At 44.9% G+C, this 18,827-nt stretch overlaps 1 protein-coding gene across 2 annotated transcripts; it reads left to right on the top strand.

The window, feature by feature from the left end:
- Positions 1-8,971: 8,971 nt before the first annotated feature.
- On the top strand, positions 8,972-10,723 carry AIF1 (allograft inflammatory factor 1). Of its 2 annotated transcripts, XM_082638256.1 has the most exons (6): positions 8,972-9,081; positions 9,256-9,317; positions 9,401-9,467; positions 9,815-9,856; positions 10,044-10,206; positions 10,518-10,723. In XM_082638256.1, the coding sequence occupies exons 1-6, from the start codon at positions 9,057-9,059 to the stop codon at positions 10,600-10,602; spliced, it is 444 nt and encodes a 147-aa protein (XP_082494382.1). In that variant the 5' UTR covers positions 8,972-9,056; the 3' UTR covers positions 10,603-10,723. The 2 variants fall into 2 exon arrangements, with proteins under 2 accessions (XP_082494382.1, XP_082494383.1); XM_082638257.1 differs by lacking the exon at positions 9,815-9,856.
- Positions 10,724-18,827: the final 8,104 nt, after the last annotated feature.

Genomic DNA, 18,827 nt, shown 5'->3' with positions numbered 1-18,827 from the left:
GATAAGATGAATAATTTTCTAGAAAAATATATGACCAAAACTGACTCAAGAAAAAATTAGAAGCCTGATACACCTATAACCATTAAAGAAACTGAATCAGATGTTCAAAAGTTAACCAAAAAATCATCAAGCCCAGGGAGTTATGAAATCTTCAAAACAGAGATCATTCCAGTTATATAAAAATTATTCTAGGGACTTCCCTGGTGGTGCAGTGGTTAAGAATCTGCCTGCCAATGCAGAGGACATGGGTTCAATCCCTGGTCCGGGAAGATCCCGCATGCCGCGGAGTAAATATGCCTGTGCACCACAACTACTGAGCCTGCGTTCTAGAGCCCGCAAGCCACAACTACTGAGCCTGCGTGCTGCAACTACTGAAGCCCTCAGACCTAGAGCCTGTGCTCCGCAGCAAGAGAAGCCACCGCAATGAGAAGCCCGCGCACCACAACAAAGAGTAGCCCCCACTCACCACAACTAGAGAAAAAGCTCCTGTGCAGTAATGAAGACCCAATGCAGCACCCCCCCCCAAAAAAAATTATTCTAGTGGCCAGAAAACAGGAAAAGTTTCTCAACTTATTTCACGAGATTAGTGTAACCTTGCTACAAAAGCCAGGCAAGGACAATTTTTTTTAATAATTTTTTTTTTTTTTTGCAGTACATGGGCCTCTCACTGTTGTGGCCTCTCCCGCTGCGGAGCACAGGCTCCGGACGCGCAGGCTCGAGCGGCCATGGCTCACGGGCCCAGCTGCTCCGCAGCATGTGGGATCTTCCCGGACCGGGGCACGAACCCGTGTCCCCTGCATCAGCAGGCGGACTCTCAACCACTGCGCCACCAGGGAAGCCCCAATAAATAATTTTTTAAAGCCAGTTTTATTAAAGTATACTTTACATATAATCAAAGAGCCAATTTTAAGTGTACATTTTGATAAGTTTTAACTAATGATAGTGTAAGCATTATCACAGTGAAGGTATAAAAGATATTACCCTAAGAAGTTCCACTGTGTCTCTTCCCAGGCAACCACTGATCCTCTTTCTGTCACTCTAGATGATTTGTCTTTCTAAACTTCCACAAAAGTGGGATCATACAGTATGTATCCTTTTGCATCTTGCTTTTTTTGCTCAGCATGTTTTTTGAGATTCATCCATGTTGTTGCATGTGTCAGTAGTTAATTCCTTCTTATTGATGAGTAGTATTCCATTGTGTGGATGTACCATAATTTGTTTATCCATTTACCTGTTGATGGATATTTGTGCTATTTCCAATCTTTTAAAAGAAATTATGAATAGAGCTGCCATGAACATTTTGTATACGAATCGTTGTGTGGACATACGTTTTCCTTTCTTCGGGGTAAAAATCTAAGAGTAAAATGGCTGAGTCTTATGGTATTTCTATGTTTATGTTGATAATGAAGTACCAAACCATTTTCCAGAGTTGCTGTAACATTTGACATTCCCACCAGCAGTGTATGAGAGTTCCAGTTGCTCCACATCCTTGTCAGCACTTGGTATTGTCAGTCTTTTTAATTTTAGCTATTCTAACTGGTGCCTAGTAGCACTCTGTTTTCTTTTAGTTTTTTAAATTTATTTATTATTTATTTATTTTTGGCTGCACTGGGTCTTCGTTGCTGCGTGCAAGCTTTCTCTAGTTGCAGTGAGCAGGGGCTACTCTTCGTTGTGGTGCACGGGCTTCTCGTTGTGGTGGCTTCTCTTGTTGCGAAGCACGGGCTATAGGCACGTGGGCTTCAGTAGTTGTGACATGTGGGCTCAGTAGTTGTGGTTCGCAGGCTCTAGGGCACAGGCTCAGTAGTTGTGGTGCACGGCTTAGTTGCCCCGCGGCATGTGGGATCTTCCCGGAGCAGGGCTCAAACCTGTGTCCCCTGCACTGGCAGGCGGATTCTTAACCACTGCGCCACCAGGGAAGTCCCTTCTTTTAGATTTTTATCATGAAATATTTTCAGCATTTGAAATATAAATAGAGAATAATATAATGAACACCCATGTACCCAGTGCCTAGCTTTGTCAGATGTTAACATTTTTCATAATTTCTTCAGATCTAATTTCTTTTTGTGCAGAGAATCTATTGAGAATTCCATGTACTGCACAATCATATGTCTATATTATGTTTGAGGAGAGGATTTAGAGGCAAGGACAATTTGAGAAAGGAAAATTATAAAACAATTTCCCTCGCGAACATAGATGCAAGGAAAAAAAACAACTTAAAAATATTAGCAGGGGCTTCCCTGGTGGCGCAGTCGTTGAGAGTCCGCTTGCCGATGCAGGGGACACGGGTTCGTGCCCAGGTCTGGGAAGATCCCACATGCCGCGGAGCGGCTAGTCCCGTGAGCCATGGTCGCTAAGCCTGCGCGTCCGGAGCCTGTGCTCCGCAATGGGAGAGGCCACAACAGTGAGAGGCCCGCGTACCACAAAAAAAAAAAAAAAAAAAAATTAAAAAAAATATTAGCAAACCTAAACCAGAATTGACTAAATAATGTAAAACTTAACCAGGAATTCCCTGGTGGTCCAGTAGTTAGGACTCCGTGCTTCCACTGCAAGGGGCATGGGTTTGATCCCTGGTCATGGAACTAAGATCCTGCATGCTGTGCACCATGGGCAGAAAAAAACAAAAACAAAAACAAAAACAAAAGAACCTTAACCAAGCAACACCTAGTTTCCATTCATACAACTCAATGCATGAAGAGATGAAGGAGGAAAATTCATATGACCATCTCAATCAATACAATAGAAGCATTTTACAAAAGGTGTTTATGATAAACAACTACTCAAATTTTTAAAATAGAAAAAAAATCATTTCACAAGTCATTTATGATTTTAAAAATTAGGACTGTATATCAAATGCCTCTCTTCTCCCATGGAATTTAGTGTATGTTTTTGAAATGGCTTTGTCTTTTTTTTTTCTATACATTTCCTCCTGTTCCTATTAGTACCCTCTGTTACCCATCATTTCTTGTGGGAGTATTTGGATTTCTGATATGTGGCCTTCCTTCACTGCTAAAAGGCTATGCTAAGTTTTGTTGTTTTTCAATTCATGATGGAATTTTGGGCCACAGTTTCCAACTGCTTTTGGCAATACATTTCTGGTGTGTTGTCATCTGTTGGAAAATTGTGTACTTCTTCTTTACCTTTTTTTTCACAGTTAAGTGAACAGATGCTTTGGTCATTTCTTTTTTTTTTTTATAAATGTATTTATTTATTTTATTTTTGGCTGCGTTGGGTCTTCGTTGCTGCACGCGGGCTTTCTCTAGCTGTGGCAAGTGGGGGTTACTCTTCGTTGCAGTGAGCAGGCTTCTCTTGCTGTGGAGCACAGGCTCTAGGAGCGCAGGCTTCAGCAGTTGTGGCACATGGGCTCAGTAGTTGTGGCTCGCGGGCTCTAGAGCGCAGGCTCAGTAATTGTGGCACACGGGCTTAGTTGCTCCACAGCATGTGGGATCTTCCCGGACCAGGGCTCGAACCCGTGTCCCCTGCATTGGCAGGTGGATTCTTAACCACTGCGCCACCAGGGAATTCCTGGTCATTTCTTTTTGTTACTCTTTTTTTCTTTAAAAGCTTATCAGTTTGGGTTTTTTTTTTTTAGTATTTATTTATTTATTTGGTTGCACCGGGTCTTAGTTGAGGCACGTGAGCTCCTTAGTTACGGCAGGCGGGCTCAGTTGCGGTTCGTGGGCTCCTTAGTTGTGGCATGCAAACTCTTAGTTGTGGTATGCATGTGGGATCTAGTTCCCTGACCAGGGATCGAATCCGGGCCCCCTGCATTGGGAGCGCGGGAGTCCTATCCACTGCGCCACTGGGGAAGTCCCACTCATATTTAAATGAGCTAGATTTTTCTAAACTATTAACGGGGACATTTCGTGGGGGGTCAGACTTACAAGTTCAAGGACTCCTCCTCTTTTGCCATCACAATGGATTATTTCCTTAAATTTGGCACCTCTGTGTAGCCACTACCTCCTTGGCCTCTGAGAACATCTCCCAGTTTTTACCCAGCATTTACCCCCAACCTTAGTCTTCTTTATTTCACAGGAGACCTCACAGGCTGCCACCTCCCAAGTGCACCTAAGGTGGTGCACTTAATATTAGGAGAATTTTGCTGCCACATCTGGGGTCCCTTTGGCTGCTTTAAAACACTCTCTCTCCACCTTTACAGGTATTTGACTCTGTTCAGTCAGCACTGCCCTCAGCTTTTCCCTCCAGGGGTGAGGCCTTTCCTCCCAGGAAGGAATATTTGCTTTTCTTTTCTTTTTTTTTTTTTAGCAGTCACCAGGACCCTCGCTACTCCCCTGCTCTTCTCAGAGGCACTCCTGGGGAATGCCTGCTCAGCGGGAATTTGGTCACACGGACACATAAATCGGAGTTTGTAGGTACTCTGTATCTCCTAGCTTCACTGAAAATGTAGCACGCGCGTGCGTACGTGCGTGCGTGTGTGTGTGCGTGTGTTTCCGATCTCTTTACAGGCATCAAGAGGGGAAATTGAGACATAAGCTGCTGCCGCATCCCCCTCAAAGCCCTACAAGGAGGCTTTTTAGAAAGGAAAAGGCTTTGGCAAAAGCGATGTTGGTGACTCAGTTATGGTTCTCCAGAGCTGTCCCTCGTAAACTCAGAATCCTAACTTGTTTTCCCGCCTCCCGGAAAGCCTCTTGTTAACCAAGCCCCTGAGTCTGCTGCAAACACCAGGATGCCCTTTTGTTCATTTACAATAAGAAATAGAGCTGCAGTTTCTTCCCAGCCCCCCACATTCCCCCCCATACACACATGTACACTGTACCATTCAGGTTCTCAAATTTGGTTCATTTGAGGAAATAGTTTTGTTTTTTTTATTTGGCTGGGCTGGGTCTTAGTTGAAGCATGCAGGATCTTTAGTTACAGCACGCAGGATCTTTTTTTAGCTGCAGCATGCGGGATCTTTGGTTGTGGCATGCGAACTCTTAGTTGCTGCATGTGGGATCTAGTTCCCTGACCAGGGATGGAACCCAGGCCCCCTGCATTGGCAGCACAGAGTCTTAGCCACTGGACCACCAGGGAAGTGCCCAGAGATAGTTTATTTACAAAGGTGTGGGTCACGTATAGGGGAATCACAAGGCATATTGCAACCCCGGCCCAAAGGGATGAGGGAAGGAGAGATTACATCAGTGGTTTTTACTCATTTTGTGCCACAGATCTCTTCGGCATTCTGGTAAAGTGTAAAATAAAAAATATATAGCAAAGTAAAACAATTACATTGAGTTCCAGTTATCAAAATATTAATAAAATATTGGGATAGAAAAAACCATGTAATTATTATCACATTAAAAGACAGGAGATTTAAAAGAGAGGCAAGTTGGGACTTCCCTGGTGGTCCAGTGGGTAAGACTTTATGCTCCCAGTGCAGGGGGACTGGGTTCCATCCTTGGTCAGGGAACTAGACCCCACGTGCCGCAACGAAAGATCCCGCACGCCAAAACTAAGACCCGGAATAGCCAAATAAGTAAATAAATATTAAAAAAAGAAATACAGGCAAGTTGAAGTTAGACTTTGAAAAAGATATATCAGGGGCTTCCCTGGTGGCGCAGTGGTTGAGAGTCCGCCTGCCGATGCAGGGGACATGGGCTCGTGCCCCGGTCCGGGAAGATCCCACATGCCGCGGAGCGGCTGGGCCCGTGAGCCATGGCCGCTGAGCCTGCGCGTCCGGAGCCTGTGCTCCACAACGGGAGAGGCCACAGCAGTGAGAGGCCCGCGTACCAAAAAAAAAAAAAAAAAAAAGATATATCAGTGCAAAAGATGTTGTTGGCTTGAGTAAGAACTTTAAACTGTCAAGTGGTCTTTGACAAGGCAACATGTGTAATGTTGGACGTGAGAAGAGGATGTACATTTTTTTCGTTTCCAAATTCACAGACCACCTGAAAGTTATTCCCTGGGCTTCTGAAACCTGGAAAAGGACAGCATGATGTAGAGCAGGTTGCCTGGAGAGGAGCATTGCCCATAGATGGGGGTGTCAGCCAGCCTGAGGTGACCTTGTGGGAAGGGGGTCAGAGGAATGAATACCCTTAACTTAATGTCCTCCCTCCTGTTGTTCTCCTGCCAGGCTCCCCATCAGCCAAAACAGCTAGAAGCCAGAGGTGCCCTTGATATAGTCTGTACAGGTTAGCCTCCTGGGGCAGAGAACAGAGTGGGAGAGGGAAAATGGAGGGGCAAACAAAAGACATCCAGGTCCCCCCCCCACACACAGACAAGCTTTCTGGCCAGTGTATTTTCTTCATGTAGGTACACAGGGGACCTAATTCTAACCAGGAGCTCCCCTGGAGAGTGTGGAACCATATGAAGGATGCTTAGCAACACGGTGCCAGTCCTATAAGGGGCTCTAACCTCACAGGTTTCTAGCGGCTCATTTCTTGAGCCAGCTCAGCATTCTCTCTTCCTGACTGCTTGTCTGGACACTAACAACTCTGGCCTCAGTGACTCCTCTTTTTTCTGCCTCCAAGACTCACCAGCCCCACCACCCACTGACGCACTTAAGCCATGTTGACACCTTCAGTGAGGACAGCAAGCCCTGCAGGCTTGGGAGTCACTCTATTGCTTTAGGGCCCGTGGCTCTCAAACTTGAGTGCGTATCAGAATCATCTGAGGCACTTGCTAAAAAGCTATTGCTGGACCCCACCCCCGGAGTTTCTGATTCAGTAGGTCTGGGATGGGGCCCAACAATGTGCGTTTCTAACATGTTTCCATGTGATGCTGCTGGTGGAAGGACCACTCGCTGAGAATCACTGCTTTAAGGAGATTCTGCATGTCTCTCCTCAGAGCTAGATTTTGCAGCCTGTCACAGAGTTACCTACTTCCCTTATTTCTGGGTTCACAGCTGCTCCCTGGCAGCTCCCTGCCCAGAGGCCCCACCTCCCCTTCAGCCTTGACTGCGGACTGTGAGCTTGCGCTCCCTTTGGTCCAGCGGGCCGGCCCCTGGGTTTGGGTGGGAGGTGTCTTCTCGCATCTCTGTTCTTCACAGGCTTTCCCACATCTGTGCTTATGCTTAGTTTCATTCGCCACTCACTTGCCCACCTAGTTACTCTTTACACTTCATTTTTGTCCCTTGGTCAGAGCAGCTGTCACTTTCTCTTTCCCAGGAAGTTTTTCTGAGCATCTAAGTTCTATCTCACCTTGGCAGTCTGCCAAGCCACCAGCGAGGGAAAGACTTCTCTGGGATGCGATCTCAGTCCAAATAAAAGCCGGATTCTTCCCAATGGCCTACAAGGCCCTATGCAATCTGACCTCACCTCCTGCCTCTGCTCCCCCTCACACACCCGGCTCCACTACACTGGCCTTCCTGCTGCTTCATGAATACTCAGACATCCAGACACGTCCTCACCTTAGGACCTTTGCGTTTGCTGTTCCCTCTGCCTGAAATGCTCCCCTCCTATATATCCACGTGGCTTGTTCCCTCACCTCCTTGAAATCTTTGCTCAAATATCACTTTCTCAGAGAAGCCTCCCTAAGCACCCTATTTAAATCTGCAGTCCACGCAGCCCTTCCTATCTCCCTCCCTATTTTGATCTATATAGGCACCTACCACCTTTAATATACTTGTTTATTTTTATTGTCTGTCTCCCCCAATTAGATTGTCCATGAGGACAAGAGTTTACACTTATTTGGTTCATTGGCCCTAGAAAGGTGCCTGGCATATAGTAAGCACTCAATAAGTATTTGTTGAATGAATGTATGAATAAAAAAACAGATTCCCCCCACTAGGCACCAAGACCATCGGGAGGGCAGGGTTGCCAGCTTTCTCCTCAGGGGGAGAGGAAGCTGTGATAAAGGGAACTCAAGAGGCCAGAGTCCCCATCAGCATCTCCCCCAATCATGTGGGTCAGGGAGAGGGCAGTGAGAAATGAAAACTCCCAGCTGCAGAAGGGGAAATAGGTTGGGGGGCGGGGGAGAGAAGGAAAGGTGTGCCCATCAGTGCTGGGGCAGAGTGGCTGGAGCTTGGGGCAGGGAGTTTAGACAAAAGTGTCTCAGTGAGGGGGACGCACTGTCCTGGCCTCCCCTAGAAGCCACTAGCCAAAAAGAGCAGCAAAGGGTATAAAGAGTGTGCCTAGGGAGGACATTTATCAGAGGCTACCCCCCACTCTGTTGAGCCCACAGTGACCGGCACCGTCCCACCCCTAATGTCGGCCTCACCCCCTGGCTCTTGTGTCCACCAATGCTATCTCTCTCAGCACCACTGGCCTCCAAAGAATCTACTTTTTTTTTTTTTTTTTTTTGGCCGTGTCATGCAGCTTGTGGGATCTTAGTTCCCCCACCAGGGCTTGAACCTGGCCCCTCGGCAGTGACAGTGCCACAGTCCTAACCCCTGGACCACCAGGGAATTCCCCCAAAGAATCTACTGAAATTCTCAAATTCCAGAGGTCTGTAGATTTTACTGAAAATTTCAAATGAGATAAGATGAGGGGATTACATTGCACATCCTAAAGCAAACAAAGACTCCTTTGTCAGACACTTCCATATTTCCAAGTGCCTCTCTGGAGCTGACAGGTGGGAAGTGAAGTACCTCTCCCTTTCCAGACCCTGCACCCATCTTGCCACCCTCCCAGATCTGCCAGCAACTTCAGGTTCTTCTCCCATCCACAGTGCAGAAAAATTCAGTCAGCCTTTCCTCAGCTCCCTATCCAAACCTGCGTGTCCAGACTTGTGAAACCTGGGCCTCAGTCACCTGAACCTCCAGACCTGTTCAGAGATTCTTTGTTCCTGAGAATAAACGCCCCCTGGGGTCTTACTGACCTTCCCCCACTCCTTTGGTGGCTTATCGAAATATTTCTTTCACACACACACTGAGCTCCCCTTAAGAGGAATTAAGGAGAATGTTGTTTTCTCATCTCCTTTCTACACCCAGCTCCCCCTTCTTCCTGGGTGCTAGTGTCAGCAGAAGCTGATGGGGAAGTGAGGCCTGGAACTCAGAGGAGGAGGGAATGAGGGGAAAGGGGAAGTTTGGGAGGGAGGCCTCCAGGAAGCTGGTGGGAGAGGACAGCTGGCAGACAGAGAGGCGCCCAGCCTGGTCTGTCTCCTCCAGCACCAGCTGAGCTATGAGCCAAACCAGGGATTTGCAGGGTAGGGAAGGTGGAATGGGCAGGGTCCTAAAACAGGAGAAAGAAGGTGGACAGTCCTGGGCTGTGGGCTGGGAATCTGGCCCATGAAGGCAGAATTGTGATGGCTTCAGGCTGGGCTTGGGGGTGAGGAGAGGAAGGGGGCAGTGAGGCTACATTAACCTTTGCGCCCCTTCAGGAGGAAAAGCCTTTGGGCTGCTGAAGGCCCAGCAAGAAGAGAGACTCAGTGAAATCAACAAGGTAAAAGGAAGAACCAAGGGGCCGGGTGGTGGTGGGGGGGGGCGACCAGGAGGGTCTACCCAGGTTCTTGCTTTCCCCCACAGCAATTCCTGGATGATCCCAAATATAGCAGTGACGAGGACCTGCCCTCCAAACTGGAAGCCTTCAAGAGTGAGGGGAAAACTATAGGGGTGGAGAAGGGGGTGAGGAGGGTAGGATTTCCCCAGGAAGAAAGCAGACGGCAGAAACGAAGTTGACTTTTGGGATGGGGAAAAAGGAAGGCTGCCTCTATCGCCACCCTGGTTACAGTCCCTTTCCCCGGCCTGCCCCTCTCAGGAGCCCCTCTAGTTCCCTACACCGTACCAGGGCCCTCAGCCTCCCAACCTTCACACTTCCTCTACCTGCCCCACCTCTTCTTCATCTTCCCCCCCTACCTAGCGCTTGGTCAATCCCTGCCCTGCCCCTGCCTGGGACCCTCAAGCCAGTGCTTACCCTCTCTGCTTTCTCCCCTCACCCAGAGAAATACATGGAGTTTGACCTGAATGGAAATGGAGATATCGGTGAGCAGAGGGTGATCTTCAGGGAGTGTGCAGATCTAGGAAGAGGGAGGTCTTTCCTACAGTGCTCCATTCCCAGTGGTTCGGGAGAGGGTCCATCGACCAGGGTAGGAAGGGGAATGGGAATGAGGAGGTAGAGGCGACAGTGAGAGAGGCTCCCCCTCTTCTTACCCCCATCCTCTGCCTCCAGATATCATGTCCCTGAAGCGAATGCTGGAGAAACTTGAGGTCCCCAAGACCCACCTGGAGCTAAAAAAATTAATCAGGGAGGTATCCAGTGGCCCTGGGGAGACTTTCAGCTACTCTGACTTTCTCAAGATGATGCTGGGCAAGAGATCTGCCATCCTAAAAATGTGAGGGTCCAGTTCCAACCTCCCCTATACTTACTTACCTGTTTTCTCTCCCCCCACCTCCATCCCCAGGTTCACCTTCTACACATTACTCAGCATGCATTTCTCTTCCGTCTTTTGAGAGACCCTTCCAAGGTGCTATCCTCATCCACGGTCTGATCCCCACAGCCCCCAGTACTCCCACTCCTGCCCTTTCTCCTTCTCCTCCCACCCTCACAAACCTCATCCTTTTTCTGGACTTTCACAGTAGACTAAAATTTACTCTCTTGAGAGGACTGTCCCCTGATCCCTGTGTCTCTTCCCATCTCAATCAGGATCCTGATGTATGAAGAGAAAGCAAGAGAACAGGAGAAGCCAACGGGTCCCCCAGCCAAGAAAGCTATCTCTGAGTTGCCCTGATTTGTGGTGAAGGAGATGTGGTGGGATTGAAGGGGCTTCTGTGACTCCAACATGGAAAAAGAACACAAAATTGTGAGCCAGAGCTAAACTAATTTAAATAAACTACCCTCCTTCAGATCAACAGATCAGCTTGGTCACTGTTTGGGGGATTTTTTTTTCCTGGGTTTGGGAAGGAGTGAAGCGTCTTTGAGGGAAGGGTAGCAAGGATTTGCCCATATGAGCAATCCATCAACAATTCTGTAGTATGTCTACTACAGCAGATGGTTTTGTACACCAAGGGGGATTCCAGATGTATAAGATAGCCTTGACCTCCCTCAAGGAATTTAAGTGGGATGAAAAGACATGTACAGACAAAAAATATATCATCCAAGCTCATGATGAAGAGCAAGGATTACCTTGAACCAACATTCTCTATGACTATAAGCTTTGTAACCTCAATGATTATTCATCCTCTCTGAGTCTTTCATTTGAAAACGAGAGTAATATGATCTACCCTGCAGTACCTGACATATCATAAGCCCTCAATAATGTTTAAAACTTGAATGAATGGGTGGATGGATAGATGAAAGAACTGGTGTTATTGAATTAAGTAAAGGATTCACGACACTATAAAGCCTGATAATTTAAGTGAAAATGAGCCTCGAGGTCCTGTTGGGGACAAGCTACAACAACCGAATCTGTCTAATAAAAGGAAAAGGGGCTTGTATTAGGAGAGTACTGAGGGCAGATTCTGAGCATACAGGATCCCTGGATGGCAGAAAGGGTTAAAAAGCCAATTCCAGGGAAGGCAGGAGCCTGAGAGTTCCCAGGCCTTTGGTGAGGCTATTCCTGGACTTTTCCTCCAAGGGGTCCAGATGGATTAACTCCAGCAACTCCCAGTCATTGGCCACTATTTCAGATTTCCTTACTCCCTGGAAAGCAGGAATCGAATTGGTCCAGCTTGTTTCATGTACCAAGGACAGATCAGGCCCCTAGGGCCACTCATTTTGGCCCTTTCCAATGGTAAAGCCAGGTTGGCATCCTAAAGAGTGCTACAGTAACTGTACAGGACTTCAGATGAGGACGAGATCAATGTGGGTTCAATAAAATATCTGAATATAACAAAATTAATAGCTAAGCTTTACTGAGCACCTACTATACACTGGGTAGATGCTTTCTGTGTATTAATTCATTTAATCTTCCCGACAACTCTGGCGACAACAAGGAGGATAGGAAGGATCTGGAGCTTAAACAATTTGTTCATTCAAGATAAATAAATTGGGTTATATTTACACAATGGACTACTATTATATAGCAATAAGAATGAACAGGCTACAACTACATGCAACAATGTGGATCAATTTCATTAATACAATGTTGAGCAAAAGACGACAGACATAAAAGAACCCTTACTGTACAATTCCATTTATATAAAGTACAAAAACAAGTAAAACTAATATATATTGTTAGAAGTCAGGATAATAGTCAGCCTTGGGGGAGGGCAGTGACTACAAGAGGCCCTCAGGCAGCTTTTGTGCTAGTTAGGGTTCTGTTTCTGGTTACATGTTTTGCTTAGTTCATGAAAAGTTATCAAAATTTCATATATATATATATATATATATATATATATATAATACACATATATATTACACACTTTGATAAGAAGATTTTTTTTTTCTTTTTTGGCTGGGTTGGGTCTTCATTGCTGCATGCAGGATTTCTCCAGTTGCAGCAAGCAGGGGCTACTCTAAAGAAGATTTAAAGAATCACTTATTGGACATTAACTATGTTCCATTCCCTATTCCAGGTGCTTGGGATAGAAGAGTGAACAAAACAAAGATCCCTGCCTTTGTGAAGCTTACATTCTGTTGTGGGAACTGGTGTGGGAGGAGGACAGACAATAAAAAGTAAACATAATTTAAAATTTATATGATCTATTAGAAAATGACAAGTATTATGAAAAAAAGAGAACGTAGAGCAGGTTAAAGGGAATGAGGGGTGTCAGGATGGTCAGGGAAGATTAAAATTTTGAAAGGGTAATCAGGAGAGGCCTCATTGAGGAGGTGACCAACACTGAGCAAAAACTTCAAGGAAATAAAGGAGTGAGCCATGCAGGTTTCTGGGGGAAGAGTCAGTTGGGCAGAGGGAAAAGGAGCAGAAGGGCCCTAGGGTAAGACAGGTCTGTGCAGATAGGCAGAGTAATAAAATCAGAAACATAATAGAGGGCCAAGTCATCTAGGGTCTTGTGGGCCACAGTAAGGACTTTGGTGTTTTTGGTTTTTTTTTTTTTTTGGTATGCGGGCCTCTCACTGTTGTGGCCTCTCCCGTTGCGGAGCACAGGCTCTGGATGCGTAGGCTCAGCAGCCATGGCCCACGGGCCCAGCCGCTCCGCGGCATGTGGGATCTTCCCAGACTGGGGCACGAATCTGAGTCCCCTGCATCGGCAGGTGGACTCTCAACTACTGCACCACCAGGGAAGCCCAGGACTTTGGTTTTTATTCTGAGAGAAATGGAGAGGCAATGCAGGACTTTGAGCAAAGGAATGCTTTGAAAACTCCTCTGAGAAAAGGTCCCACTCTGACTGCAGTATAGATAATAGACTGTGGGAGCAGGGGTAGACTTAGGAAGACCAGTTAGGAGGCTGTTACTGTAACCCAGGTAAGAGATGAGGACGGCTCAGATCAAAGTGGAAACAGTGGAAGTGAAGAGGTTGGATTCTGGATAATTTCTCGATATAGGATTTCCTGTCTGATTGAAAGTGGAGTGAGATAAAGAAAGGAGTCAGTGAAGTTTCCAGGGTTTTTGACTTAACTGGAAATTTTTTAAAATTAATTTTTATTGGAGTATAGTTGCTTTATAATGTTGTGTTAGTTTAACTGTAATTTTTTTTTTTTAATTTTTTTTTTTTAAACCCACATTTGTTTATTTATTTATTTTTGGCTGTGTTGGTTCTTCATTTCTGTGCGAGGGCTTTCTCTAGTTGTGGCAAGCGGGGGGTCACTCTTCATCGCGGTGCGCGGGCCTCTCACTTTCGAGGCCTCTTTTGTTGCTGGAGCACAGGCTCCAGACGCGCAGGCTCAGTAGCTGTGGCTCACGGGCCCAGTTGCTCCGCGGCATGTGGGATCTTCCCAGACCAGGGCTCGAACCCGTATCCCCTGCATTAGCAGGCAGATTCTCAACCACTGTGCCACCAGGGAAGCCCCTTAACTGTAATTTTTAAATTGACATCAGCTGAGATGGTAAAGGCTGTGGATAGAGCAGGTATTGGAGGACTGGAGATCAAAATGTTCAGTTCTGGACATACTGAATTTGAAATGATCTGTTAGATACCCAAGAGGTGGTGTCAAGTACATAGCTGTGTATACAAGTCTGGAGTTTTGGAGTGAGGTCTCTGATGAATAGACACATTTGAGAGTCATCAGCATATAAACGTTATTTCAAGCCATGAGACTGATGCTCTTGGCAGTTTGGGTAGAAGGTGGGGATGAAGGCTTGACTGAAGTGGGTTTAAGAAAGAATGAGAGGAGAGACATTGGAGACAGTGTGTATGGATAGGTCTTCCAAGAAATTCTGCTGTGGTAACTGACCGGGGAAAGGGGACATGAGTATCATTTTGAAAGTTTGAGAGGGACTTCCCTGGTGGTGCAGTGGTTAAGAATCCGCCTTCCAGGCCTTCCCTGGTGGTACAGTGGTTAAGAATCCCCCTGCCAATGCAGGGGACACGGGTTCGAGCCCTGGTCTGGGAAGATCCCACATGCCGCAGAGCAACAAAGCCCGTGTGCCACAACTACTGAGCCTGTGCTCTAGAGCCTGCAAGTCACAACTACTGAGCCCGCAAGCCAAAACTACTGAAGCCTGTGCGCCTACAGCCCATGCTCCGCAACAGGAGAAGCCACCACAATGAGAAGCCTGCACATTGCAACGAGTAGACCCCGCTCACCACAACTAGAGAAAGCCTGCGGGAAGCAACAAAGACCCAACATAGCCAAAAATAAATTAAAAAAAAAAAAAAGAATCCACCTTCCAATGCAGGGGATACGGGTTCGATCCCTGGTCCGGGAACTAAGATACCACATGCCATGGGACAACTAAGCCAGCGCACCACAACTATTGAGCCTGCACGCCACAACTAGAGAAGCCCGCGCACTGTAACTAGAGAAGCCCACGCACCTCAACAAAGAGCCCACATGCCACAACAAAGACCCAGCACAGCCAAAATAAAAAATTAAAAAAAAATATATATATATATATAAATAAAAATAATTTAAAAATAAAAAGAAAGTTTGAGAACTGAAGTCATCTCAACCATCTTAATGGGCCTCAGGATAGAATTCTTACCAGAGTCTTGCTAAATTTTCTGCTCTCATTTTCCATTATGGACAGTCAGTCCCTTAATTTAGCCACACCAGCCTAGGCGTAGGTTCCAAACCCATGCCTCTGCTTATCAGTTCACTGGGCCCAAGATGTGCACTCTCTCCTCAAACTTGTTAAACCTTTTTTTTTTAATTACTTATTTTATTTATTTGGCTGCATCGGGTCTTAGTTGCAGCACACAGGATCTTTGTTGCGACATGCGGGATCTTTCGTTGTGGTGTGCAGGCTCCTTGTTGCGACACACAGGCTTTTCTCTAGTTGTGGTGCATGGGCTCCAGAGCACACTGCCTCAGTAGTTGCAGCGTGCAGGCTCTCTAGTTGTGGCGTGCGGGCTCAGTCGTCGTGGCATGCAGGTTTAGTTACCCTGCGGCGTGTGGGATCTTAGTTCCCTGACCAGGGATCGAACATGCATCCCCTGCATTGGAAGGTGGATTCTTAATCATTGGACTACCAGGGAAGTCTCCTGGCTAAATCTTAACTAGTTCTTCATATCACTTAATAAGTCACATTTTTCTAGAAACATTTCTGAACTTGCTCAGGCACAGTCTGATTTTTATTCCTCTACTTCTATAATATTCCGGTGCATATCTCTGGTGCCTTCAGAACATAGTTGTTGACAATGGGTCACTTATAAATCAAAGAGGAAACTTTAAAAAGCTGGAGACAAATGAAAACAAAAACACAATGATCCACAATCTATGGGATGCAGCAAAAACATTTCTAAGAGGGAAGTTTATAGCGATACAAACCTACCCCTGGAAACAGGAAAAACCTCAAATAAACAATCTAACTTTACACCTAAAGGAACTAGATACAGAAGAACAAACAAAACCCAAAATTAGTAGAAGGAAAGAAATAATAAAGATGAGAACAGAAATAAATGAAATAGAGACAAAAAAACAGAAAATATTAATGAAAGAGCTGTTCTTTGAAAAGATAAACAAAATTGATAAACCTTTAGCCAGACTCATCAAGAAAAAGGGAGAGGGCCCAAATCAATAAAATCAGAAATGAAAAAGGAGGAGTTACAACTGACACCACAGAAATACAAAGGATCATAAGAGATTGTTACAAGTAACTATATGCCAATAAAATGGACAACCTAGAAGAAATGGACAAATTCCTAGAAATGTACAATCTCCCAAGGCTGAATCAGGAAGAAATAGAAAATATGAACAGGCCAGTTACCAGTAATGAAATTGAATCAGTAATTAAAAAAAAAAAAAAAAAACCTCTCAACAGACAAAACTCCAGAACCACAATGCTTCTACCAAAGATGAATTCTACCAAACATTTAAAGAAGAGTTACCAGGGCTTCCTTGGTGGCACAGTAGCTGAGAGTCCGCCTGCCGATGCAGGTGACAGGGGTTCGTGCCCCAGTCTGGGAAGATCCCACATGCCGCGGAGCGGCTAGGCCCGTGAGCCATGGCCGATGAGCCTGCACGTCCAGAGCCTGTGCTCCGCAACGGGAGAGGCCACAACGGTGAGAGGCCTGCGTACCACAAAAAAAAAAAAAAAAAGAAGAGTTACCATCCATCCTTCTCAAACTATTCCAAAAAACTGCAGAGGAAGGAACACTTCTGAACCCATTTTATAAGGCCAGTATCACCCTGATACCAAATCCAGATAAAGATATCACAAAAAAATAAAAATTATAGGTCAATATCACAGATGAACAGAGATGCAAAAATCCTCAAAAACTATTAGCAAATGGAATTCAACAATACATTAAAAGGATTGTACACCATGATCAAGTGGGATTTATCCCAGCGATGCAAGGATGGATCGATGTCCATAAATCAGTCAATGTGATACACCACATTAATAAACTGAGGAATAAAAATCATATGGTCATCTCAACAGATGTAGGAAAAGCTTGTGATAAATTCAACATTCATTTATGATTAAAACTCTCCAGAAAGTGGGCACAGAGGGAGTATACCTCAACATAATAAAAGCCATATATGGCAAGCCCACAGCTAACATCATACTCAATGGTGAAAACCTGAAACATTTCCTCTAAGATCAGGAAGAATACAAGGATGCCCACTTTCATTCAACATAGTGTTGGAAGTCCTAGCCACAATAATCAGACAAAAAAAAAGAAATAAGAGGAATCCAAATTGGAAAGGAAGAAGTAAAACTGTCAGTTTGAAGATGACATGATACTATAGATAGAAAATTCTAAAGATGCCACAAAGAAACTACTAGAACTCACCAATGAATCTAGTAAAGTTGCAGTATACAACATTAACATATAGAAATCTGTTGCATTTCTACACACTATCAATGAATTATCAGGAAAAAAATTAAGAAAACAATCCCATTTACAATCACATCAAAAAGAATGAAATACCTAGGAATAAATCTAACTAAGAAATGTAAGACCTGAAACCATAAAATTTCTATAAGAAAACATATGGAGTATGCTCTCTGACATCAATCTTAGCAATATTTTTTTGAATATGTCTCCTCAGACAAGGGAAACAAAAGCAAAAGTCAACAAATGGGACTATATCAAACTAAAAAGCTTTTGCATAGCAAAGGAAACTATCAACAAAATGAAAAGGCTGCCAGAAAGTATCTTATCCCGAATGGGATAAGATACTTGCAAATAATACATCTGATAAGGGGTTCATATCCAAAATATACAAAGAACTCATACAATTAAAAAAAAAAGATTAAAAAATGGGCAGAGGAGAAAAAAAAAATAGGGACTTCCCTGGTGACGCAGTGGTTAAGAATCTGTCTGCCAATGCAGGGGACACGGATTCAAGCCCTGGTCTGGGAAGATCCCACATGCCGCAGAGCAACTAAGCCCGCGCGCCACAACTACTGAGCCTGCACTCTAGAGCCCGTGAGCCACAACTACTGAGCCCACATGCCACAACTACTGAAGCCCCCACGCCTAGAGCCCATGCTCTGCAAGAAGAGAAGCCACCCAATGAGAAGCCTGAGCACCGCAGCGAAGAGTAGCCCTTGCTTGCTGCAACTAGAGAAAGCCCGCGCACAGCAACGAAGACCCAATGCTGGCAAAAAAATAATAATAATAAAAAAATACTATAAAAAAATGGGCAAAGGGCCTGAATAGACATTTTCCAAAGAAGACATAAAGATGGCCAATAGGCACATGAAAAGATGCTCAACATCACTAATCATCAGGGAAATACAACTCAAACCACAATGAAATATCCCCTCACACCTGTCAGAATGGCTATTATCAAAAAGACCACAAATAACAAGTGTTGGCAAGGATGTGGAGAAAAGGGAACCCTCTTTCAATATTGGCAGGAATGTAAATTGGTGCAGCCATTATGGAAAACAATATGGAGATTCCTCAAAAAATTAAAAATAGAACTACTATACGATCCACTAATTCCACTCCTAGGTATTTATCTGACGAAAATGAAAACACTAATTCAAAAAGATATATGCACCACTATGTTCATTGAAGCATTATTTATAACAGCCAAGATATGGAAGCAACCTAAGTGCCCATCAACAGGTGAATAGATAAAGAAGATATAGTATATATGTACCATGGAATATTACTGAGCCATGAAAAAGAATGAAATCTTGCCATTTGTGTCAACATGGTGGACCTAGAGGGTATCACGCTAAGTGAAATAAGTCAGACACAGAAAAATACTGTATGATTTCACTTATGTGGGATCTATAAAACATAAAAACAAACGTAACATGGCAGAAACAGAGTCATAGATACAGAGAACAAACAGGTAGTTGGTGGGGGAGGAGAGAAATAGGCAAAGGAGATTAAGTGATTAAGTGAAAGAAACTTCCAGTTACAAAACAATTGAGTCATGGATATGAAATGTACAGTGTGGGGAATATAGTCAATAATTATGTATGAT

This window comes from Mesoplodon mirus, assembly GCF_964341445.2.
Source record: "Mesoplodon mirus genome assembly, chromosome: 12".
NCBI lineage: Eukaryota > Metazoa > Chordata > Mammalia > Artiodactyla > Ziphiidae > Mesoplodon > Mesoplodon mirus.
This window is presented reverse-complemented; position numbering and strand designations above follow the sequence as displayed.